This window comes from Cadophora gregata, assembly GCF_030347475.1.
Source record: "Cadophora gregata isolate MNR1 chromosome Unknown scaffold_13, whole genome shotgun sequence".
Classification (NCBI taxonomy): domain Eukaryota; kingdom Fungi; phylum Ascomycota; class Leotiomycetes; order Helotiales; family Ploettnerulaceae; genus Cadophora; species Cadophora gregata.
In genome coordinates this window covers 936,723-961,566 of record NW_026695936.1, presented here as the reverse complement: position 1 = coordinate 961,566, position 24,844 = coordinate 936,723, and the positions used below count along the sequence as shown (strand labels likewise).

At 48.6% G+C, this 24,844-nt stretch overlaps 8 protein-coding genes across 8 annotated transcripts; 4 read left to right on the top strand and 4 right to left on the bottom strand.

Moving 5' to 3' along the window:
• Window positions 1-72: 72 nt before the first annotated feature.
• ONS95_003777 (uncharacterized protein) lies at window positions 73-1,797 on the top strand. The gene is made up of 2 exons (XM_058497103.1): window positions 73-832; window positions 915-1,797. The coding sequence occupies exons 1-2, from the start codon at window positions 309-311 to the stop codon at window positions 1,171-1,173; spliced, it is 783 nt and encodes a 260-aa protein (XP_058353046.1). The 5' UTR covers window positions 73-308; the 3' UTR covers window positions 1,174-1,797.
• ONS95_003775 (uncharacterized protein) lies at window positions 1,798-5,434 on the top strand. The gene is made up of 2 exons (XM_058497101.1): window positions 1,798-3,424; window positions 3,489-5,434. The coding sequence occupies exons 1-2, from the start codon at window positions 3,277-3,279 to the stop codon at window positions 4,820-4,822; spliced, it is 1,482 nt and encodes a 493-aa protein (XP_058353044.1). The 5' UTR covers window positions 1,798-3,276; the 3' UTR covers window positions 4,823-5,434.
• Window positions 1,895-2,484, bottom strand: ONS95_003776 (uncharacterized protein; the record flags this gene model as incomplete). The annotated part of the gene is made up of 3 exons (XM_058497102.1): window positions 1,895-2,050; window positions 2,192-2,307; window positions 2,367-2,484. 3 exons carry the CDS (start codon window positions 2,482-2,484, stop codon window positions 1,895-1,897), a joined length of 390 nt encoding a protein of 129 aa, XP_058353045.1.
• Window positions 5,435-5,631: 197 nt separating the features above from the next.
• On the top strand, window positions 5,632-8,292 carry ONS95_003774 (uncharacterized protein; the record flags this gene model as incomplete). The annotated part of the gene is made up of 1 exon (XM_058497100.1): window positions 5,632-8,292. The coding sequence occupies one exon, from the start codon at window positions 5,632-5,634 to the stop codon at window positions 8,290-8,292; it is 2,661 nt and encodes an 886-aa protein (XP_058353043.1).
• A 358-nt stretch (window positions 8,293-8,650) lies between these two features.
• On the bottom strand, window positions 8,651-9,692 carry MAD2 (Mitotic spindle checkpoint component mad2; the record flags this gene model as incomplete). Its single annotated transcript, XM_058497099.1, has 7 exons — window positions 8,651-8,936; window positions 9,000-9,073; window positions 9,171-9,345; window positions 9,396-9,434; window positions 9,486-9,511; window positions 9,565-9,590; window positions 9,638-9,692. The coding sequence occupies 7 exons, from the start codon at window positions 9,690-9,692 to the stop codon at window positions 8,651-8,653; spliced, it is 681 nt and encodes a 226-aa protein (XP_058353042.1).
• A 182-nt stretch (window positions 9,693-9,874) lies between these two features.
• Window positions 9,875-13,568, bottom strand: ONS95_003771 (uncharacterized protein). Its single transcript, XM_058497097.1, has 2 exons — window positions 13,429-13,568; window positions 9,875-13,335 (listed from the first exon to the last, which is right to left on the bottom strand). The coding sequence occupies exon 2, from the start codon at window positions 13,204-13,206 to the stop codon at window positions 12,346-12,348; it is 861 nt and encodes a 286-aa protein (XP_058353040.1). The 5' UTR covers window positions 13,207-13,335; window positions 13,429-13,568; the 3' UTR covers window positions 9,875-12,345.
• On the top strand, window positions 9,936-11,909 carry GUF1 (Translation factor guf1 mitochondrial; the record flags this gene model as incomplete). Its single annotated transcript, XM_058497098.1, has 1 exon — window positions 9,936-11,909. One exon carries the CDS (start codon window positions 9,936-9,938, stop codon window positions 11,907-11,909), a length of 1,974 nt encoding a protein of 657 aa, XP_058353041.1.
• A 768-nt stretch (window positions 13,569-14,336) lies between the features above and the next one.
• ONS95_003770 (uncharacterized protein) lies at window positions 14,337-23,557 on the bottom strand (the record flags this gene model as incomplete). The annotated part of the gene is made up of 35 exons (XM_058497096.1): window positions 14,337-15,656; window positions 15,702-15,785; window positions 15,844-15,981; window positions 16,034-16,111; window positions 16,203-16,301; window positions 16,362-16,460; window positions 16,514-16,705; window positions 16,793-16,960; window positions 17,044-17,088; window positions 17,183-18,292; window positions 18,344-18,457; window positions 18,513-18,638; window positions 18,800-18,907; window positions 18,960-19,310; window positions 19,491-19,562; window positions 19,645-19,689; window positions 19,789-19,833; window positions 19,979-20,101; window positions 20,158-20,322; window positions 20,384-20,443; window positions 20,579-20,635; window positions 20,725-20,781; window positions 20,831-20,872; window positions 20,936-20,989; window positions 21,053-21,103; window positions 21,162-21,212; window positions 21,267-21,317; window positions 21,386-21,427; window positions 21,475-21,516; window positions 21,588-21,635; window positions 21,716-21,766; window positions 21,855-21,902; window positions 21,961-22,002; window positions 22,050-23,143; window positions 23,302-23,557. The coding sequence occupies 35 exons, from the start codon at window positions 23,555-23,557 to the stop codon at window positions 14,337-14,339; spliced, it is 6,528 nt and encodes a 2,175-aa protein (XP_058353039.1).
• Between the last annotated feature and the right edge of the window lie 1,287 nt (window positions 23,558-24,844).

Here is a 24,844-nt window from a genome sequence, read left to right as displayed (position 1 = left end):
GGCCAATTATCCCTCGGCAATCCCCAAGGAACGTCTGGTCAGGGATCACTCTCAAAAAACTCAACTCAATTCCAGTGAGTTACTGTAGAAAGTCAACTTAATCTTAAGCACAACGGTTGCTGATCACGTTGATGCAGCTAAGATTCGTTGAAGTCTCTGCTCAAAACGTAAGACCGGTATCGGATTCGGTGGAACCATTAATATTCGTCGATTAACCCCACTTTCGGTGACTCTTCAAATCCGGGGAAGCAATCATTTGATATCTCCATTGGTACTCCCATATTCAAACCGCTCAAAAAAAATCCACAATGGGGGCCTTCTACGAAACCATCCCCAAAAGCCTCATCACCTGGATCCTCGAACAAAAAGTCTTCTGGGCCGCCTCAGCACCCCTCTCCGCCTCAGGACATATCAACGTCTCGCCAAAAGGCGGCCAATACTTCGGGATAACCGACCCGCAAACATTCTGGTATGTGGACCTCACTGGTTCCGGCGTCGAAACACTTTCACATCTTCAGGAGCCCGGAAATGGCCGCATCACCATCCTCTTCAATGCATTCGAAGGTCCGCCTAAGATTGTAAGACTATGGGGATGGGGAGAAGTGCTAGAGTATGGGACAGAGAAGTACTTGGAGTTTGTGAAGAAGAACGAGGTTAAAACTATTGATGGGACGAGGGCTGTGGTGGTTGTTCATATCCATCAAGTCGGGAGCTCGTGTGGGTTTAGCATGCCGTATTATGATTTCAAGGATTTCAGACCGACGCTGAATGAGTTCTTTGAGAAGAGGGTAGCCGCTGAAAAGGCGGGGAAGAAGGACGATGGGATTGAGAAGTGAGTCTTTCGCTCATGTCCTCGCCCTTGCTCAATCCTTTCTTCTCCTAAAATGAAATCGCTGGTATTGACTGAGTTGTAGGTACTGGGCTTACAAGAACTCAGAGAGCATGGACGGACTTCCAGGCATGCGTCGTGGTGTTGAAACGGCAAAGAGGGAGAATGTCAAGCCGATCAAGAAGATGGTTGGGCCTTATGCGCTTGAAGCAAGACCACGATATAACTCTACGCGCTCGGCTGTCTCGCAGATTGTTATTGTGCTTTTGGCTTTCTTCATGGGTGCAGTTGCGCAGTATGGATGGTGGTACCTGAATCCACAGACGAAGATGTGTAAAGCTTGAGTCTTGCGAGCCTCGGGCTGAGTACATAAGAGGATGTGAAGGGGTACAATTTTTTTTCATTTTTTTTTTTGACTCAGGAATATATTATTGCTTAATGTCGTACTAGGGAGATAAACATGGCGTATGGAATCGACAAATACAATGGAAGAGCAGAGTATACTGGCACTATGGTGATAAACGATTGCGCAGGAATTCAGTCAGCATATCGGCATTGGGGAGTGGTCTCCATTTTGAATTTTATACTCCATAAAATCCGCCTCAATTGAATAGCAAGGCCAATACATACCAGCGAAAAAACACAGGCGAAGCTCAGAGCAGACATTTGTTGGAAAAGGTTCTCCTGTCCAAGAGGGTATACATGTATGATCATGATCGCTCTGGTATCTTTGTGTGCAAACAGTCTTTGCTTATAACCCACACAAACGGCTGTGTACAGATGGAACAGGGAACAATCGGAAAAAACGGCCGTTCTGACAAAGCTAGAGCACTACTCAGAGCACCTTCGCTTTGAGATTGAGGTGAATTACGGAGCCAACTTTAGCTTTCTTCATCCCAACGAGTAACTGTGCCTCAGAATAGGGAAGAGAGAATAGAGAGGGGAGCATTATTTGCATTGGTATTACACGCCCTCCACACCCTCAGAGAAATCTCAGCCTAAACCGTACATCATATCATCAATCATCCCCTCATGTCACCATACGTCCCCGAACCTCGAACTGAATTACTTTCCACCAAACCAGGAAGAGATGCCACTCTTGGCCTCTGCTGCCTTGGTCTCAATCTTCTTGTCTGCTGCATCAATCTTCGCACCGGCATCTTTTCGATATTGATCAAATTTGTTCTCGGCTTTGGCTAGCTCTGCCTTACTCTTCTCAACCTGTGGAGGACGATTAGTGATGTTCAGGTGATAGGTGGCTCAATGGATCAAGTAGCTGATGCCAGCGTTCAGGACGCCTTGAGCAGAGAATATTCCCAAGCTCCTTGAAGAGCTTTAGAAGCGAAGTGGCAAAGTACTTACTGCAGAGTCAAGTTTTGCGCCGGCCTCACTTGCCCACTTCTCACCCTCCTTCTGAGCTTCCTTGGTACGTCCTGGGATCTCCGACTTGATCTTTGCAGACGCACGAGACAGATCAGCTGGAACGGAGTCAGTTCAAGGAACTGGAAAGCACAGTACGAGATCGATAGGTACATGCCTTCGACTTGCTTCTCTGCAACCTTTGGGTTTCCACCAGCATTGTACAGGTAATAGCCAACACCACCAGCGGCGGCAAGACCGAGGTAGAGAGGCACTCTAGACTTTGGTTGGGCCATTGTTGATTATTGTGGGAGATGATTTAACGTTTATTGGGAGTGTCGAGAGTTCAGGATGTTGGATTGTGGTGTGAAGGAGAAAGTCGAGACGAAGATGCAGTTGGAGGGCGGAAGAAGAGGAGACAGGGCAACCACCGGCATTGATGTGACGGAGCAGGTGCGTTGCTGATTGGCTGGCGTGGTCGAGGAAGCTCTTCCATGCAGCTTCCCCACACCACAACAGGAAATGCACACCACGTCATAGGGAAGTCACGTCAAAGTTCCCGTGAGGAAGCTACGAGTGGCCCGGATCAACTGATGGCCCGTGGCTTTCAGCTGAAAATCGAATTGGAAATTATTGGGACCTCATGTTTGCCCACTGTGGCTGGTGAGACCCTCTTTCGTGCCTTTCGTGCCATCCTGGGCCCTGGATCCAATTCAAAGTTGGCAGATCATTTTGGTAGCTCGCCCCACGCGTCATCGACTCGCTACTCGTACGTGCGCCTGGGTCAACCTTGAGGCTTTTGGAGATTCTCCCGAGGAAGCCAGATAGCTAAACTAATCGCAAAACAGGAAACCGCTAAAGTAAGTTCATCAGCTAGGAGCGTCTAGCATTAGGCGCCTAGGTGATCGAAACGAAGGGACAACATTGTTACTGTCACTCAATTCGTTAACCGTCACCTGTTTGCATGATTCTACCTACCTAGTTGTGGATCCAGACCGATTTCCCTTTGTTACTGCGCGACAGGAACACAGCATCAACAGCTTCCAGAGCTGGAAGTCCCCTACAGAATGCTGTGATATTGGAAGGCAATGTCGATCCTACACTCTTCGACACGTCGACCCTCGCCCCTGAAGGATACCGACTACGATCATGAAATCAATCTTATCGATCATACGCGGCCAGAAAGCCCAGAGGTAACACGAAGTCGCTCTGCTGGCAGGAGGCCACTTTCTCCAGGTAAGTACCCAAAATGCAGTCCGCAGAGTATACACAGTGAGAATGGTAGACTCATCAATTTTAGGCGTTACTTCAGACTCCTCCTCCCGACGGCATAGCGACGTGCCACTTCGAAAACATACGACTCCACTGCATTTACGGGAGGAACTCACGAAGAGGAAATACTCCAAATACCAGGACCGTCGATTGGGTCAGGGAGAGGGCTCAGATCATGGGGAAGCTGAAAATGATGCCACTGACGAAATAGGCAGTGTGCAGGTAGATGGAGGGGAAGGAGAATCAGAGGAACGTGGCCGGACGAGGGACAATGTTGCAGCAAAAAAATCAAAACAAAGTACCGATTCTGCGATTGACATTCTGTACGAGAACCAACGAGGGGGTTTCTTATGCGGGATGCCCCTCTTCTCGTCCCGTGCCCTGGGGAATCTAGACCCATCACCTTGGACCAACAGTGCTCAAAAGACCAGCGCCACGAATATTACGAATGCACAGGTTCCAGACCCATCATGGGAATGGGCCTGGCCGGAATGGCATATCAATCTCACCGACGAGGTTGATGAGGACGGGTGGGAATACTCCTTCATGTTCTCCAAGAAGTTCTCGTGGCATTCAAAATCATGGTACAGCTCATTTGTTCGTCGGAGAGCCTGGACACGAAAGCGTGTTAGAAAGAGTGCTGGGTATCGAGTCAATGAGGGACACATGCTTAACTCAGACTACTTCACCATTCATCCTGCAGAATTGCGTGGTTCAAGTCGTGGATCAACAACAGACAGCCAGACAAAGCGGTATAGCACCATTTCTATATCGAAACGAGAAATGGAGGAAGGTGTTTCTGTGGAAGAGATCCAGGACATCGGAACATTGCTGAAAGCTCTTCGACTCGCCCGAATTGATCGGGAAAAGACAGAAGCTGTTGAAAGCTTCATCGAGCATGGGGGTGAAGATCTGTACTACTTGCGAGATCATATGCACGAAATCATGGGCATGTTTATATTCCAAGCCTCGCGCAGATTACTTTTGAGCCACCTGCTCCAGATCTTCAACAAAGCATCCGAGGAGAACGAAGCCACTGAAAAGGATCAGGTGGACCCAGCTAAGACGAGACGTCTGGAAAACCTGGAAGCAGCGGTGAAGCACGCTGATGAGGAAGTGAGGAAGCTAGAATTCTGGAGTGATGTCAAAGACATGGCAGAGAAGGGAGAAACTAAGGGCGCAGTGGATGAGAGTCAAGGCTGGGACCAAGGGTGGTCCGGGCTCGACAACAGTGCTCCAAAGGATGTAATATCAGACCAGAAACTCCCTGGGGCTGACAACTGTCACGAAGGCGAAGGGAACGGAACGGCTATTTTAAATGGACAGGTAAATGGAAAAGGAAAAGGCAAGGCAAAGGAATAGGTAGACTTGTGGAGCATGGCGTTTAGGTATGGAAGCCGGAGCATAGCATAAGGTAGCCGAATCTTATTTAAACATCAGAAGCGTTATCTGGGAGGGGAAATGTGATGCTTAAGAGCATGCACTAAATGACAACGACCTTTATCTAAAAGAAAACATACCAAGCGACGACAAAACGAGAGGCTCCTTACAGATGGAGAGAAGTAAAAAAGAAAAGAAAAAAGATAAATAGCAAACCACAGACTGATTGCGATGAGGCGGAAGCTGTTGAAATCCGATCGAGAGGCATCAGTCTGTTAGAAACTCTTAACCTGTAATAGTTCTATAGAGCCACGACCGTGACGTTGAACGTGGATGCTTTACTTGAAGTCTGAAATATTCCTAATAGATTATTACATGCAGCTCTAAATCGGCCTGTCTTAGCTGGAACGGAGGACTTTGAGATGGTTGTTCACCTTTGAGTCCAGTTCATCTAAAGTTGTTTTCAAACGCTTCCCTGCCATAGCTGGTTATCTGCCAGGTTGAAAGAATCGTGTGACTTTAGAGTATTAAAATAATAGATTCCATCATTTGACAGGGAAACTATTCTAAAGAAGTGGTTTTGATTCATTTTATTACCAAAATTAGGGCCGGAGAGCAGGCATATCATACGTCCACAGATCATCCACAAAGTCACGGGCGATGAGAGGAGCCAATCAAGTCCACCGGGTCATCCTCGGCTTCAGACGACGAGTTCCCAAAATATTTTGATGGTTTGCGAGGCTCAACACCAACTGAGCCGACACACGCAGAGAATGCCGACATCATAGCGAATGTCCCTGGGAAGTCGTATTGCAAACCGGGGCAGGGTCGCATTTTCTGCAAGTCTTGTCTCGCCTCCCAGGGAACCTCTATTCTTTCTATACCCGTCGTGGATCAGGAACTCTTCGACTGCGTCCCCATTATCTCAAGATGTCCCCCGTAATGAGCCCGTAGCTCAGCAGAAGCCAATATCGATCCCGAAACATGCTGCTACTCTGAGCGAAGACCAAGCTGTACTGGATAAGCGCTTCAACAGACGAAAAGCTGTATCGTCAGGCGACCAGCAGACCCTCGAAATTAAACGCGTCCCCCCAAAGAGCCGCCCCCCCAATATCTCAACGGAGGACGGAATAGCTTCTTTACAAAGCGAGCAGAGTATTGCGAAGGATGATACGCCTATGTCGAGAACAGAGAAGACGGCTCGAAAAGTGCTCTCACTGAAAGCGATCAACGACGATTCGAAGCTGTCGGCTAGCTCCTCAAGGAAAGCATACCAGACGGACAAGCAAACACAGTTACAAGCTTGGGCTCCGGACTGGCGTGCTGTGCTATCAACTCTGGTCCAGCATACACCGGAACATGGAAAATGGCTCTCAAATGCTTTGGAATTTTCGCTCTCCTCTGAGGATGCACGAAAGCTTCTCCATGGAATTGATGACTACTTTCTAGAAATTGGGGACAAGTATGGTTGTCAGATCAAATTGGGAGCTCGCGAAGATGTCAAAGTGGGAATTACGAGTTTCTCAATCTCTGGGCCTGCGAGTGCTATTAGCAAGTGTGCAGCTGAGTTCTTGAGCATCGCACCTAATACTGCCATCGCACCTTTCAAGGACAATTCCTCTATTGAGGAGGCTCCTGAAGCTCTTAAGGATGGTGAAAGATCGAAAATATATGATAGTGGAGTGCGCATCCGCAATGTCCTAGCAGATCATAATCGTCTACAATATCACCCGTCTGCTCAGGTACGACCAGAAGATATTAAAGAGCCCTCGATATGGACCCAGCAGTCATTCCTCGACTACGTTCGAAGCGTCACAAATTCTCGTATGTGGAGTCATATCAATAGATACGGATTTCGATCGCCGAATCACCATGACACAGTGAAGGCCACCATCCTCCGCGATCTCTTCAAAGATCCAAACGTTAGACCGGCAATTACAAGAGTAGCGTGTCACGAGGTGATGCAGTTTTGGATAACCGGAAACCACATAGAAGATGCCCGGATTCTCTTCGTCCACATGGAAATACTGAAACTTCGAATGGTCCCAGAAACTTTCAACATCCTGCTAGCCGGAGCCGCCAAAGCCGAAGATATACATGCCTTCCACTTCATCCTCAATCTGATGCTGAATCGAGGGATTACTCCAAATGGAAGGACGTGGATCCGTTTCATGAGTGCATTTTCAGATGTACGAATCAAACTCCACATCTTGACAGCTATGCAGAAGAAAGGTCTCCTCAACCACCCCCAAACAATGATAGAAGCAACTACCCAACTTGCCTATCCCGAAATCGAATCGTCACTTGACCAGAACCAAACACAACAGGATTTCATCGCCCACATGGACTCCCGATATGGCAACAAGTGGGTCAATAATAGCAATGCCAATCGAATAATCCATTCTCTCGGAGCCCATGGCCTGATATCTCGCTGCTGGGAATTTCTCCACTTCATGGACTCGCGGCATGTTGTACCCGAGATCTACGCTGTCCATACTATTCTCCACCACTGCAAACAAGCTACCAATCTGGCTGGTGCAGTTGAACTCCTACGCAGCCTTCCGCGGAGTATGAAATTTGAACCAGGCGAAGAAACGTTCCGCATCATGTTTGAATTAGCGTGGCGGATGCGGTCGTACAATGTTGCGAGGGTGGTGTGGCGATATGCCTGCTTGTATGGTGCTACATCCTTCCGGATGAGGCAGCGTGTTTTCCATAGCATGAAGAATGCGAGTGATATTGAGGAGCCCAAGACGAGCCGACATCGATGGGAAAAGTTTGCCGGGCCAGTGATTGTTGGCATCAATCATGTTAGAGAGCATCCTTCGCAACACCTCGAACGAATGATCCTGGAGCTCGAATTGAAAAGGCTGGAACAAAAGGCACTACAGGGCCGTCTGGACACGGGAGATGGATCTGAAGATTTGCATACATCTCAACATACTGCAGTTCTAGTAGAGAACCAGTCAGGCGGCACCACACCGATCACCAAATCGGTCGGGGGCCATCCCACAGAGTCCAGTCACAAAAAGAATGACCAGTCCGACGAACCTTTAACTGAGTCTCCTGACCTGTCCCCTGAAGGATCAAAATACACACCCATCCAACTCGAGGCATACCGCTCTTCCCCCTCATTCCAACGGCATATCCAACAACGCCAACTCCCCAAGATCCTTGCACCATGGGGTCCCTCGCAAGTCGGCCACCGCGTACCGCGCTACAAAATCTCTATCCTGCGAGAGATCATCGAAGCCGAATATGAAATGTTCAAGCACTGGCAGCCTGTGAAGCCGTTTGATGAGATGCTGACTGAGGCATTGGAGCTCGATCGTGCCTGGCAGGCGGAGGAGGGGTATGGGATGAAGCCGTTGGAGTGGTTTTTGGATGGGCGGGCGCTGAAGGTGGAAATCAGAACGAAAAGCAGGCTGTTTAAGAAATTAGAGTGGATATAGTTGGGAAGGGGGGATTGTAGGATAGTGCATATGTGTTGTGGAAATAGCTGTGTACACAAACAGTTGCCGATAATGGTGTAGGATACGTGTAGATATATCTGGTTTATAGCTCATGGTGAGCGTCAAATGTACCAATCTTCAGAACATTTCTTCAGCAATTAGGCTGAATACCAGCAAAGACCATCCATCGTTCCGTCCCTTAATAAAGACGCCGTACCTCCTGAACGAACCAAAATATCGACACAGTCATCAAACAGTACAGAACAGACATAGAAAGAAAGTATGTCTGGCAAAATCGCCCCAGACCCTGATCTCAAGTCGACCCATATCATAACACTTCTCGCTCCAAGACGTCCACTTAATCACCAACCCTATAACTAACCAACGTATCCACCTTATGGTTACTCGTACTAAAGCTCCTTAACTGGACCTTCTCCCCATTGCGAATCTCCTTCGCATCACTATCACCCCACTCCATCGGCACCTCGCTATCCGCATCCGCATACACCAGTACATTGAACGTACATTCGCCGTCGAGCTGTGGAAGGAAGGTCACGGATGCGGTGATCTGTCGAAAAATTGACTGGATCTCGGATTGGATCTCCGCTTCTGTCTTTTCTGGGGGAGGCGTGGGAGAGGATGTGCTGGGAATGTTGAGTTAGAAACTTGACTGAATATTATGGGAGAGGAGAAGGATCTATACGTACTCCGGTGCGGAGTTCTCCTTGTCGACTGCTTTTTTGGAGGATTTCTTCGAGGAGGATTTGTTGAATATTTGAACCTGTACCTCACTCATCAGCCCCTCCTTCTCGAACCTCGTATAATTATTCAACTCGCAAATTCCATCGCAGAGAGAAACTCCAAAGGTAGAAACGTACATCGAACTGCCACCGCTCAACATGTTCTCCAGTGTCTTTACTCGTTATCACAACCACCAGTTTCGAGATCTTGCCCCCCACCATCCATTTATCTAGCTGGCCCATGATCTTCTTGATATACGCTTTCACTTGGTCGTCGGAAGAGACCAGCATTGTAAGGCCATATTTCTTGACTCTGCGGTGATGTTAGGGTGTTGCTTGGGGTGGGAGAGGGGTATAACGAACGGGTTGAAGTCGTCGGCGGGGTAGACACCTCTTTGGAAGCTGTTGAGTTGTTAGTATCTGTAATTTGGCTGCGAAGGTGGCACAACTAACAGAATTGTGTTTATCGAGTATTGGAACTGCCTGCAATCAGTATTTCCATCTGGTACAACTGCTCGAATCTGCCACTTACGAACTCTGCGACGAGTCTCGATGATCCTGACTCAGTTAGGAAATGCTTCAAATCGTCGAGAATTCAGGCGTACCTTTCAAGGAAAGTTTGTGCGTCTTCGCCTTATCTTTTTCTTTTTCACCCGACATTTTGCTTGTGCTCGTGTATGATTGAATTGTTCTTTGCGGTAACGACTGCGATTTCGAAGTTCCCGTCATGGTGAACTATCAATAAATCTAGGGCGTTGCTGCAGCGACCCCCGGCTCGGCAAGCGCCACATCCCCTGCAGGAAGCTCCATAGTATGTCAGTCTCACTAAAAATAATTCTGAAGCTTCAACCATACTCAGTAGAACAGGAACACCACGACTTCAAACCTCGTACCAACAGGCCAATGCAGCGATGTCCATTGCAACTCCTCCGGCTCCCTAGCTCGCTGCGAACACACTATGCCTCCCAATTCCTCACGCAGACTACCCAGCGCGGCTTCAGCACCTCCATCGCGCGATATGCTCAACCGTCCAAACCGACGTCCGACCTCGAGCGCCGTATCCAAGCCATCCCCATATCGCGATTCCGCAATTTTTGTATCGTGGCTCACGTCGACCATGGGAAGAGCACGCTCAGTGACCGATTGCTGGAGCTGACGGGTACCATAGAGCCTGGTGGCAACAAGCAAATTCTGGATAAGCTGGATGTCGAGCGCGAGAGGGGCATTACGGTCAAGGCACAGACTTGTAGCATGTTATACAATCATGAGGGCGAGGATTACTTGCTGCATTTAGTGGACACGCCCGGACATGTGGACTTTAGAGCTGAGGTCTCAAGATCGTATGCTAGCTGTGGAGGAGCGCTATTGCTGGTCGATGCAAGTCAGGGTGTGCAGGCCCAGACGGTGGCCAATTTCTACTTGGCTTTCTCACAAGGACTGGTTCTGGTACCGGTTATCAATAAGGTGGATTTACCGTCTGCGGACTCGCCGAGAGCATTGGAGCAGATGGAGACAGCATTTGAGCTGAAACCTGAGAATGCAGTCCTGGTGTCTGCGAAGACGGGATTGAATGTTGGAGATATCCTGCCGAATGTGATTAGGCAGGTACCTTGTCCGGTTGGGGATCATAAGAAGCCTCTGAGACTGTTGCTGGTAGACTCGTGGTACGACAATTATAAGGGGGTAATTTTGCTTGTGCGGATCTTTGATGGGCAGATTAAGGCCGGTGACCAGGTAGTGTCTTTTGCTACTGGGCTGAAGTATTTTGTTGGTGAGGTGGGGATCATGTATCCTGACCAGACACCGCAGAATGTGATACGTGCTGGTCAAGTGGGATACATATACTTCAACCCCGGTATGAAGAAGAGTCAGGAGGCTTTGAGTGGAGATACGTTCACGACTGTAGGCTCAGAACATCTCGTTGAGCCATACCCGGGATTCGAGGAACCGAAGTCTATGGTGTTCGTCTCGGCTTTCCCTGTTGATCAGAGTGACCATGGGCATCTGGAGGACTCTATCAATCAGATTGTCTTGAATGACAGGAGTGTTACTCTGCAAAAAGAGTCCTCCGAAGCTTTGGGTGCCGGCTGGAGGCTGGGATTTCTGGGTACGCTTCACTGTTCTGTCTTTGAAGACCGTCTACGACAGGAACATGGAGCCAGTATCATTATCACGCCGCCTACTGTACCCTTCAAGGTCATCTGGACTGATGGACGGGAAGAGATCATACAGTCACCAACAAACTTCCCGGACACAGATTCAATGAGCCAGAAGATAGCAGAACTACAGGAACCCTATGTCTCGGCTACAATCACTCTCCCCGAAGAGTACTTGGGTAAAGTGATCGAGCTTTGCGAGGCCAACCGTGGCGAGCAGAAAGAGTTGAATTTCTTTACTGCTACCCAAGTCATTTTGAAATATGACTTGCCCCTCTCACAGCTAGTGGATGATTTCTTCGGCAAGCTGAAGGGCGGCACAAAAGGTTATGCAAGTCTCGACTACGAAGACGCAGGATTTAGACGCAGCAACATCGTCAAAATGCAACTCCTAGTCAACAAGGAACCCGTCGATGCGGTAGCCCGAGTAGTCCATAGCACACAAGTTGAGAGACTGGGACGACTCTGGGTGAAAAAGTTCAAGGAGCACGTTGACAGACAGATGTTTGAGGTCATCATACAAGCCACATCCGGACGTAGGATCGTGGCCAGAGAAACAATTAAGCCGTTCCGGAAAGATGTCTTGCAGAAGCTCCATGCCGCGGATATTGGCCGCAAAAGGAAGTTGCTTGATAAACAAAAGGAAGGCAGGAAGAAGCTGAAAGCTGTTGGAAATATTACGATCGATCATAAGGCTTTCCAGAAATTCTTGGCTAAGTAGTGTAGGATATATGTACAAAATTATGTGGAATATACCCTTGTCATCTTCAGCTATTTGCGAGTCGCCGTTGTGCACATAAACCTACTCTGGCCTGCTCAGCTACTTGCCAATGATCTGACCTCTACCATTTCTTCTACTTGACCTGAATACCTCAGAACCCCAACCTCTGGGGGGTGGCTGGAGAAGCAGTCAGATGTGTCGTATGATGAGATCCAGACTATTCTCTTTTGAACTACTCTGGGGTTTCGAAATGCAGACAGTGGGGAGCTTGACTTGAAAATTATAGAGCGGAAGATGAAAAGGTTCTCTGAGAATTCTCGTGTGGATGCACACTTCGGGAATGAGGAGCATTTCGAGGATAACGTCTCAAGATCATTGCACATTCTCAGGTCTTCAACACAAAGTTTATCTTCATTGTATGGGGCTTTCAATCCATTCAAGAAATCCACACCTCGAAATGGAAGCCTCCATTCTGTAGCCCACAACAGTCTGCCAGCTCCACGTCTTTCCCTTCTCGTGTTGCCATCTTCTGCATTGCACCATGCAGCTTCAGGATGGCCAGCTCAAAATCTTGCGAGAATTCAGGCTGCCCGGTAACTGTCAGATGTCGAAGCCTTGTCAGGCTCCCAATGGATGATTGAGATAAGACGGTTTCACCGCCCGTACCAAAATCATTGAAATGGTATACGAAGAACGAGTGATCATGGTGGCATCGTGGAGCCCAAGGTCGTGCTCCGCCCTCGAATTGGGCGCGTAACTGGAATTCTTCTCGGAGAATTAGATAACGCGGCACTGGGAAAACGAGCTGGCCAGGGTATGTGGGGACGAGATTCAGCGTCAGGCTGGACAACGGTACTTGTGCCGCGATGATCATGTCAAATATTGGTTCCAACAATTGCGTCTCATAAGCTTTGAGGGTGACTTCCAAAATTGACAGACGGTTTAAGAGGGACCGACTTGTCGTGAGGATCAGGGAGCAAAGCTCGGGTCGTGGGAAAGTAATCCGTGGGATTTGGAACAGATAGTTGATCGTCTCTGCAAGAACTTGGTGGCTGGCAAACATGAATCCACGAGATGCATGGTCGAATGGAATCATGTACTTTTCAGGCTTTCCTTCGGCAGATTGAAAACGTTTATTGGAGAACAGGTGTGCATAAATCTCGAGGCGAATTTCGAGCGGCAGGCGAAAGAATCCTGAAATTTGACAAGTGTTCGAGGCCATATCTGACATTGGAATTTGATCCTTCGACTTGTGGGAGAGGCGACTTCTTCGAAAGATTGGAATGATGCTGTCCATCTTTAGGGAAATGTGACTGCCTAGAATTCGAAGTTCTCCTCAAGCTGCTGATGTTCTAGCAAGCTTAGAATCATGTGGCCATGGTCTAAGTGATATAGATCTTGATTCGAGGGCCGGATATGCAAGAGTCTAGTTACGAGGCAGTCAAAGTCAGATTAAGCCGATGGTCCTGTACAAAGAAAACGTCCCCTACACGAAGCCTGAGGAGTACGCGAGACTGACCAAATTAGGCAGGTGGGGTGGTTGCAGTCACATGCTGCAGAAAGAACATTGATCAAGAAGTGGAAGACTAATTACCTAGTACAAGTGCCTACAGTAGAATTCAAACCAAATTCTCGAATAAGTTCAGCAAGTCTAAAAACATATATGATACAATATCGTCAGTGGTTAGCGGAGAATTTGTTAGCTCCATTGTTGGCAGCGGGGCTCGCTTAACCACCGCCACCATAACAACAATAACGACTGCTGGCATTAACGTTCCTCCAATGATGTTGATACCAGTTCTGAGTCCACAAGCTGTGGTAAATGATCAGAAGATGAACATCAGATCGTACTCTGGCGGGGATAAAAAGCAATCCTTGGCAGGTCTGAAGTGCTTTTCTCTCGCGAAGAATGAGATTCAAAGTAACCAATCAAGCAATCGGCCACAGGTTACTCGACGCAATCCGACGCAAAATGCGACACGAGATGCGACCTCATGCCATTCACGGTCACTAATTCAAGTTACAACGTATGTCCATTGCTAACTTGCAAAGTATGATATATTACTTCTAGTGCCACGTATGTTGCGGGACTGTAAGATCTGGGCAGTAGCAAAGTACTGTCCGAAATCTCGAATCACACATTGACCTTGCCCGGAATTCAGATTCACACAGATATCAGATCAGAGGAGCATATGAGATAATACCAATGCTTGAGAGCAGCTAGAACCGGGGACAGCGACTATTTCTCGTATGAATTACACCCAAAATCATTGTATATACTCTACGAAATACATATCGGACATTACACATATCTCATAACACATTGATCATTCGACCAAACTGTTCCATCCTCAGTACCCAAACATAAACCTATATTGTCTAGATTCCAAAACCCATACCCCGTGTATGCCCCACTTAATCATATCATCAGTTGAATACCTTCTTCATCGACGAGAAGAGCGATGTAAGCGCGCCTTTGGGCTTCTCCCTCTCTCGCTCTTTCTCTTTCTCACGCCTGTGGCGATGGCGGTGCACTCTTTCCTTACTTCGAACACCCTCACCATCTCGCGGTTTCTCCACATCCTTACCTTTATCAGCACTACCTTCCGAGGCTTTGACACCACTAGCCTCAGAGGTCTTCTCCAATGCTTCCATCTCAGCCCTCCTCAGTCTGCGCTCTTCACGCCTAAGTCTCCGCTCTTCGTCTTCTTTCTCTTGAAGTTTTCTAGCGTCCTCAGCAACTTGTGCTCGAGCAATGGCCATAGCTTTCTCGGACTCTCTCCTAGATTTCCGAGCCTTCCTCTCTTCTTCTGCCCTGTCATTTTCCTCCTTCTCTCTACGGTGCGATCTTGTGTGATGACTAGTTGTCTCTCGTCGAGAGAGTTTTGGCCGTTCATGATCCATGGAGAACCGAGGTCGGTCAATGATTGGTGCCTTGACCTTCTCTACCACTTCTTTGACATGTGACTTATCAGTAGCAACGAAGGGGCTCTTGACAATGCTTACGCCCTTCAGGCCCATGAGATTTGGCTTTTTGTCACCATCTGCAGCAGATCTACCACTGCTATATCTTCGGGACGATGACATGCGTCTGGGGATAGCTGGTGTTGGATCTTGCTCTTCAATCACGGCGTTCTCGGAAGGACCAGACTTCAACAACTTCGCCTCTGCTTCTCTGAGCTTGGCACGCTTCTCCTCTTTTCGTTTGTCATGGGCGGCTTGCTCCTCAGGAGTTCGATCTTTGCGATGCCGATGAGAACCAGTACTTCCAGTACTCACCCCACTGTCATGACGGGTTGGCTTTGCAGATCTCGGGGATGTCTTGGGAGAAGATGAGGACTTCGGCGCAGGTTCGGTCTCGCGGCGCTTGTGATGTGGTCGTTCCTCACGAGGTACATCTTTGCTAGAGCTACTGTAGTGACCTGATCGCGAATGTCTTGAGGATCGATGTCTACGTTTGTCTTTGTCGGATTTTGGAGAGGACGGCGTCTCCCCGGGCCCTGGCTCCTCTTCAACTCCAGGGAGTTGTTCAGGTTCTTCAACAATGGCTTTGTCGGTTACCGGTTTTTCGTCAGAAAGTACCTCAGCTGCTATGGCTCCGACAGCTATGGCGGCTGCTGCGTCCGCCGCAATAGGCAAGGCATCGTCCAGGGTGGGACTGTCTTTGCCTCCGTCGCCTCCTTCATCGACGACTTCTTTGCTGGCTTCGTCCTGAGGTGGGGATGGATTGTCATTCTCGGGCTCGGCCTGTGATTGTTAGTGAACAATATTTAAGTGGTAAAAGTGGCATACGACTTTGACCTCCTCAATCATTGTCTCTTGTTCAAGTTCTTTCGTTTCACCAGCAGCTGCCTCCTGTTCAACAGCGGATTCATCCTAAGAACAGTTAGTCATCGACGGCTCTCATAAGACCAGAGGTTCTTGGTGTGCATACTAGCTTCGGCACTTCTTCCACAATTTCAGGGGTACTATCAGCCACTTGTGCTGCTTCCTCCTTGGTCTCATCCACATACCCAGAGGTATCAGTAGGCTCTGACTCGGGTTCGGGGACTTTGGACTCTTCCGGCGGTGCCTATGAAAAGGTTATGGAACATAATCAGATCTCTGGAAAGGAGGTGATTTACATCTTGAGCAGGTTCGGGGCTTTCCAAGACAGATTCAGGCTCCTTGGTTTCTTCTAAGGAAGGCTCAGACTGCGGTTCCTATACAAAAGTCAGCTTGAAGTTCTGTTCTCAAACAATGACATGTTTCCTCCATCCAGGCACGGTAGTGAGTGGTGAGGATTAGCCGCACCTCTTTCTCTACTTCATCGACTTCTGGGGAACTGTCCACGACAGCTTTAAGCTCTTCCACGTTATCTCCAAGTAATTCAGCAACGGGCTCTTGTTCCTCCTATGTGAAATTAGTAGTTGACGTAGACTTTGAATATCAATAAGTCATCTTGTAACGTACCTCTTTTGCCACTTCGGCGACATCAGGGGAACTTTCCACCGCAGCTTCGGTCTCCTTGGACTCTTCTTCCGCTGGTATAACAGTAGGTGTTTGTTCCTCCTTAAAAGTGTTAGTTTACGCTCTAAATTGTCTTATCGAAGGCCTTTATATACCTCTTTCATTTCCTCAACGACTTCTGGAACACTTTCAACCGTCTCATCGGTGTCCTTTGTATCTTCAGCAACAGGGAGCTGGCTTTCAGATTCGCCTTCGACCTCTTTGGTATCACTCAGTCCATCGACTGCTTCGGACGGCGGGGGTCCACTCAGGGCACTGTCATCAGGAGTTGCAGCTTCTGGTTCGGCCTGAATGTCAGGTTAGTGGTGCTCAGATAGCAATTGTTCAAGTGAATTGACTTCATGAGTTCGAAATTGAGGGTCACAAAAACATACCTGTTGAGTCTCTTCAGTAGTGGTCTCAGCCTGGCGAACAAAGCTAGTTGGATTCAACACCTTGTGGCATCCCAGGGTGACATCATATTCGCCATAGGGACGATGAGATTTCAAATGCCTTACCACTTTGACCTTTTCAGCAGCTGTTTCAGTAATCTCGGGTTGGAGCTGAATCAAGATATGTTAGCTCAGCTCTATTGTGGCGCAACAAGGCTGCCATGAAGACTTCACCAATGCTATGAGTGTCTTACCTCTTTTGTCTCATCGATAGTCGGCTCACTTGCGTCCAATTCGGGCTGTAAGGGATGTTAGCAAGACTCGTGGTATCGTGGAAGGTAGTATGTCGTATAATTATTCTCAAAGGAACACAGGTAGGTGAATTTGGCTTACCTCCTTGCTTTTTTCAACAACAGTCGTCTCTTTTACATCCTCCATAGCAGCTGAATTGGAAGCATCTTCGGGCTTGCGATCATCCTCTTTCAGGTCATCGGCAACAGTCTCGATGGGAGATGGGGCGACTTTGGTCTCCTCAGCTGATAGCGCAGAGGGCTCGGGAGGACCTTCTTCTTTGGTCTCCTCTGCGATAGTTTCGGAAGGCTCAGAAGGAGTCTCTTCATTTGAACCATCTGCTAAGGTCTCCGAAGACTCGAGAGCCATATCTTCTTTCGATTCGCTCCCTCCGGATACCTCTTCACATGGGTCAGGGGCATCGATAGAAGTCTCCGAAATAACAGGCGTTTCTTGGACATCTTTGGACTCTCCTTCGTGGGTTGCAGTGGCATCACTTGAATCTTCAATTGAAGAAGTCGTCGGCTCGCCAGTCGCCGCTGGCTCATCTTTGGTGTCATCAACAGTTGTCAAAGATTCGTCGGAGGCAGTACTTTCGTCCTTCACTTCGTCGAGCACTACACCCGGCGCTTGCTCCTCACTTTCGGGTTTTTTGGCGGAACTATCAACTAAGGTGGTTTCACTGTCTGCCACAACGGCGTCCGGCGTCGAATCCACGACTGTCTCAGCTTCAGGTGTACTTGCAGGCTCGGCTACTGGCCCACTAGAATCTCCCGACTGCGCGTCTTTCTCTTCGACCTTATTTTCAGAGACAGGATCATCCACAGGCTTGCTTTCGGTCGAGACATCACTGCTTTCCACCTCGGCAGACTTCGGCGACTCAACAACTTCCTTTTCAGCGGCGTTTTCGATTGCTAGTTCCTCTATCTCTTGACTGGACCCAGACGCCTCAGCCTCAGTTGAGGACTTAGCTTCTGATTCGTCTTCGAGGGAGGCGGCGGCTTGACCTGGCTGATCAGTCGAAGCAACTTCGGTTTCTTTGGGATCTTCGTGGCTATTGGTCGAGTCCAAAACTTGATTTTCGGCAGCCAGGTCGAATGGAGCGCTTTCTCGGTCTTCTTTAGTTTCATCAGAGATCGGTAAAGCATCGCCATCATCTGTGGGCTGCTCGGAATCGGCTGGGCTGGCGTCTTCTTCTTCGACCTCCTCAGCCTACGTTAAGTTAGCTTGGGCACCCATCTTAAGAATCGGTCCACAACTTACTGTGCCCTCAGGTCCAGCTGGTAGTGATTCTGGGGTAGACTGAGCTTCGACCTCTTGTATCTCATCGGCGGAAGAGCTTGGTGGCGCCTGTTCTTCATCACCGTTTTCCGTGGCCTATGGGTACGTTAGGATCGTTAGTCACCAGGAAATCGAGTCCCATATATCTTACCTGGACCTCTGGACTAGGAATATCAGGTGTCACTTCTTTGTCATCAGAATTTGGATCCCCGACCTCTGCGACCAAAGGTGTTTCGTCACTTGGCGCTTCGGGCGCTTCGGGCTGAGCATCCTCAGTCTATGTGATGTCAGTTGACAATTTCTTTTATACTTAGGCGACTTCTGAAGAGTATCCCGAGAGCTGTGAGCCAGAATAAAAACAGCCCAAACAGAGAATGGGATGGGACCGGTCTAAAATATACTACTTCAACGGGCCTAGAAGGAAATTCTGGTACATACCACCTCAACTGGAGTTGAATCCACATTTTCTGTGGAAGTTGAACTTGATTCACTGGCCTTCAGCTCATCAGAGGCTGTCGTTTGCTCTTCTGGCTTTGACTCCTCAACCTACACACGTCAGCTGCCAAACTTACCAAATTTATGCAGAACATGAGCGTACAGTAGGTTCCAGGGAGACATCACTGTCTCGTGTGGTTGTAGTCTCCTCAACAATAGGCGCTGACTCCTCTTGAACAGTAGGCTCAGAGACTTCTGGCTCACTAGGCTGTGGCAAAGTCGACACATCCACCTCCTCTTTGTCATCATTTGACGGAGAAGAGTTGGCCCTATCAACAACAGATGCTGTCAAGTCATCCACCTCTTTTACACCCTCACTAGGCTCCGCATTTGGCTCCGAGTGTTTAGGCGACTCGTCTAACGTATCTGCCGAGGATTCATCATTTTTACTATCGGCTTCGGTAGCAACAGTCTCGGCATCTGCCAAAGCTGGCTCTTCTGTCGCTTCTTCAACCTACACGAGAGTCAGTTCCGAGGTGTAGCGAGAAGGGCATTAATGCAATGATCGGAAACATCGAGACTTTTGGGTGATAAACAATATTTTATGGCGGTGGATTAGAGTGACCATCGTAAGTATTGTATTCTAAGTCCACTACCTACTCAGGTGTGGAAAGTGGACCAAGAATTTACTTACTAGTGGAGCTGGGCTGTCTTCAGTCGAAGGCTCTGGCGTTGACTGAGATTCAGGTTCAGACGTCTCCTCAACCTGGCAAAGTCAGTCCAAAGCTTCGAGCAATGTTGCACACCAAGGTAACGAATTTCAAATATACGTCAGAGAAAAGCCTTACCGATGGCGACGACTCTTCTTCCGAAGGCTTTGAGGTCTCGTCGGTCTAGTAATTGGACAAGTTAGTAACATAATTGGCGACATGACCAGGAGGCGCATGACAGGAGACTTGAACTCGAGAGATTTGAACGAGAGACAAGCTTACAATTTCTTCACTTGGCTCTGGCTCGCTGACGGGTCCATCCTCAACCTTCTCAACATTAGTCTCGCTGCTCTGGAAGGCATTCAAATGAGGGCAGGTCCGACAAAGGTCATTCGAGGAGACCTAGCCATGTCGAATTGTCGAGCACAACACCACAATGTCATGTAGAAGAAGAGAGTAGATATTCACTCACAGCGATGGGACCTTCTTCGGCAACTGGTTCAAGTACCTCGACCGCCTGTCTTAATGTCAGTAAATTTTCGTGCCAAAGTACTTGCGAACGACTCGTATTTTCGATCTTCGAGCACAAGGGAAGCTTACAGGCTTAGCAACTGCTTCCTCTTCGGTAGGACTAGGCGCTGGCTCACTCACGCCATCGGGGCTATCAGCTGTCTGTTGTATGTTAGCTGTGAAATTTACTACTTCACAGACAATGATGGCGTTTCCACAAAATTGGCCCCAGCTACTCACAGGTTCTGACTCTGTGGTTGGAGAAGTGGCCTCATCGGAAGCCAGTTGTGAAGAATCTTCTTCCTCCTGAAAGATTTTAGCTCAATATATATGGGTTTACATTTTGTGTAGTTGGAATGTGACTTACCAGTGGTTTCAGCTCCGCCACAGGAACTTCATCGGCAGCAGGATTAGGGTTATCACCATCCTATGACATGTTACTCCCGGTTCATTGTCGGAGGTCATGGTATGACACCGGGATCAGCTCCATATCGGAGCATAGAGCAACTGGCCTCGGGCACAAGTTGCGGAAAGAGGTGGAAACAAATGGAGAGTGACTTACTGCTGCACTAGAATCGGCTTCCGAGGCCTCCTCTATGGCAGCTGGTGTGTCTTCAACCTAAATTGATATTGATCAGTATAAATCACGTCCACGATGATTGATAATAATGAAGTTTACAAGCGGCATGCTGTCTTAGGAACACTCACCACTGGCACTGAACTAGGCTCTTCAGTTATTGGATCGGACACGGGCACTGTCTCTTCCTGTACGGAGATTAGCATCTTCGACGAAATTTTGCTCGAATACACTTACAGTCGACGTGGCATTATCCTCTACGGCCGGCGACTCCTCAGTCTTGACTAGGTCAGCAAAAGCTCTGAGTAGCGTCGCGAAAGAAACATTGGATATGGAACTTACAACTGACACGGCGGCGGCAGTTTCTTCTGTTACAGGAGCTGGTACATCCACGTCCTGGACAGAAGTCAAAATCTTGGTCATAAGCCACGAACCGACCTTGATCCAAACCAGACTTACCTCGGGAACCGAGCTGGACTCCTCAGTGGTAGGGGCAGTCGACTCTTCGGCCTAGACTTTATTAGAGATCAAATTATCATCGAAATCCATATACTCGCTGGACACGTACCACAGCTGCAGGCACCGGTTCCTCTTCTACCTGGGATGGCGTATCATCAACCTATAAACAGTCAACAACAAAACTTGCTTGACGCGATACTCGATCAAGGCATACCACGGGCGCAGGAGCAGTTTCTTCATCAGCATTGGCGGGTGTATCGTCAACCTAGAGACAGCCAGTGTTAGACTATCAGGCGAAAGGACGCCTAGGAAAGGATATCGATCATGACTTACCACTGGTACAATCTCTTCAGTTGTCGTTGTTGTCTCCTCAACCTGTCCAAGTCAGAACACAGAATTTCCTCCGTCAAATTTGAACTTACGGCGGCACTTTCTCCAACAGCTGGAGCTGGCGGCTCTTCGACCTAAGCAAGGTCAGCAAAGTCCGTGTCTTGAGTCTCAGGTAGATTATGGTGTATACCAAGTCAAGACTTACCACTGGTGACAGCGTCTCTTCAACGGCTGGAGCGGGAGTCTCATCTACCTGTGAAACCATCAGCACTAAATTCTAATCTTGAGATTGAATTTTTTTCAAAAACATCCTTGTGAGGCAAGAAAGCTTACCACAGGCTCCGAAATCTTCTCTTCCTCGATATCAGTAGAAGCGGCCTCAACCTAGAAGAGTATTAGCCATCGAAGTTCCGCGATATCTCGCGAGCTGTAGAAGTGAAGTGACAGCAGAAACTTGAAAAACATCACATACTACTGGCTCAGCGACAGTCTCCTCAACTGGAGCCGGGATATCATCAATCTGGTGTCTGGTAAGCATACGTGAATGTCATTTTTTGCGTTTCGAGACTTCAACTTACCACTGGCTCTGGGCTTGCCTCTACAGGAGCCGGTGTCTCGTCCTTCCTGATATTAGATTTATGAAACATGTTGAGCAAGAGGGGCTCACCACTGGCGCTTCACTAGCGGGCTCATCCGAACTTGGTAATGGATCCGATGGTTTGGATTCAACTACGGCCTCTTTCGTCTCGACTTCAGAGCCCTCCAAAGCTGGGGCTGCATCTGGACTCTGCTCAAGCTCTGGTAATGGGCTGGAGTCCGAAGAAGGCGGGCTATCAACGGGACTGGGTTCGCCCTCACCGGGGCTGTTCGGAGGCGACTCATCTGATGGTGGAAGTGTCATATCACTGGCGACGGCTGCCGCTACACCGACCACAGCTAAACCAGCCAAAGCTTTGCCTGCTTTCTCTTTTCCTTTGCCACCTTTCTTGTCCTTCTTCCCCTTGCCGCCCTTCTCTTGCTTTGATTCCTTGACTTCCTTTACTTCCTTCTCGGCAATAGGTTCGGGCTCCCAGGAATGGTCTGCTTTTTTGCCCTTCTTTCCTTTCTTGCCAGATTTCGGTGTCTCTTCTTCAACCTCGATTGGCTTCTCAGGTTCGGGCTCCTTGTCGGCTTGTTTGGACTTTTTGTCCTGCTTCTTGTCTTTCTTAGACTCCTTTCCTTTCTTTCCAGATTTGGGCAAGTTCTCATCAACTTTCTCGACCTCAACGAACTTTTCAGGCTCGGCTTCCTTTTCGAGCTGTTTGGCCTTCTTGTCCTGTTTCTTATCCTTCTTGGTTTCCTTTTTCGATTGTTTGTTATTCTTCCCTTTAGGTTTGAATTCAGGAGCAGGTGGAGCTGTATCGTCAGCGAAACGAACGCTGCTAGGGCTGGTCGGTCGTGATGCATCCGTCGAGCCGGAAACCTCCTTAGGCTCTAAGCTCTGTTCCTGAGCATCATAATCCTGGGTAGGAGGATCAGGGGCAGCTGGCGGCACATTGGAAACGTTTTCAGATCCGTTCTCAATGATCTCCACTGTGACAGGCTGGGTTATGCTGGTTTCCCCAGCAATCGGGGTCCCGCCACCTTCGTCATGTTTTGATTCTCCCCCACCATCCATAGTGCTCTGCCCCTCGCTGTCTCCTTCAAGCCCAGCTGTCATTTCGTGACCAGGATTGTCGTTGTTGTAATCATCTTCTTCTATTGATTCCTCGTCCGAGTCGTCTGAGCAACCACAAATTAGCTTTTTGGTTTCCCATGTGCAACTTCGTTTGAGATTGTTGATCCTTGCTCAATGCTGCAATGCATGTGGATATAAATATTTCCCGAGCACATGGATCACCTAGATCACAATCAAGAGGGACAATCGACTGATAACTCACTTTCCACTTGATATGCAAAAGGGCTACCTTCTTGGCACTTCGCGAGCAACGCAAGGTCTTTCTCTGTGCCAGTAAAGACTTGAGGTTCTCCGTACCTTGCCTGCTGCACTTCAAATCTTTGAGGTGCTTGGAGTTCGTACTTCTGAGTTTGAAGCTCGAATTTTTGGGTTTGTACTTCGTACTGTTCCGTCTGAATCGAAGACGGGTCATGAACTTGCGTCCTGTAAGGACATACTGTGATGGAAGGCTCTTCCATGCTCGAGAGCACACCTCGTTTAGAGACGATCGAGAAGCTTCACTCGGAACGTATTGGGAGTCCCTCTTATTCTCCTTTCGCCATGTCAAAACAATTCTCGGCAATATGCGGGTACCCAATATCGGAGATTTTAAGGTCGAGTTATCGCTGCGCACACAGCGTCGGCCCAAACAAAGTTAAGTGGAAGGTTGGGTTGCAATGAGAAAAAATACGAGAGGAGAGAAGTGATTATCATAAATGAGAAAGACAATGAAGGATCTATCTGATAGAATAGTAGGAATCGAGGAACAGAGAAAGCTTTGCCATTGGCACTTAACACGAACAGTGAGAGAGAGGACTCGACATAATCCGACCCACGTTCGATCGCGGGACACCCCACGAGAGAATTAATCGACAGGCCAAATGATCAATATCGTGCTCGATGTCCATTGGAGCAGAGAAAAGACTGGCGCCACGTCGCATGCTCTTGCACTGATCGGACGCTGCAGCAGTCGACGATATCGCAACACATCCAATGCGGCCCAACGGGCAACGGGGCCAACACACATCACATCAATTGGGTTATCCGGACAGGAAGGCAAAGTTCTCGACTTGCTGGAATTGGCTGCCAGCATGCAAGCCCAGGCTGGCCTGCGGGAGCGGGAGGCAAGGACTGCCCTTTGACGGCCAGGAACCGGCGAGCCAGTAGGAGGCATATCGAAGAATATCCACCCAACAACTGCCTAGCACGATGCAGAGCCATGGTTGTCATGTCCTGTCCCTCCCTCGCAGCGGGTTGCGTGGGTGCACCGTGCAACGTGTTCGCCTTGTATGCCTCGCCGATAGAAGCCAGTGATGCCCGATCGCTCTATGTCATTCGCTGGATGGAGCATTGGAGGCAGAGCGTGGGTTGCATCGACAGAAGCATTCTTCTAATGTTAAGCATCAGTGTGGGGATTTTTTTGGGGACATGGAATGAATCGCAGTCACGGTGCTGTGTTGTCCCGCGACTTTTTCTTTACAGTATGGCATGGCATGCCATGCCAGCATGCTTCAGGGGGTCATTTAGCGAGGTCCTGACGACGCCAAAAAAAAAAACACACCTCCTTTGAGCCGAACTTCTGGCGAGCTTCTGTTACAGCTCTTGGAATCGGTTTTGGATTATGTAATAGTATATTACGATGTGTTATCTAAAGAGGAACAGCGGCAAGGGTACTGTGTGTCTGAAAGTGAGCGGAGGGTTTGTCGCGCTGGCTGCTACTCAGGCCCAGTCAATGTCCTACTGTACATCTTGCTAAATAAACGCAG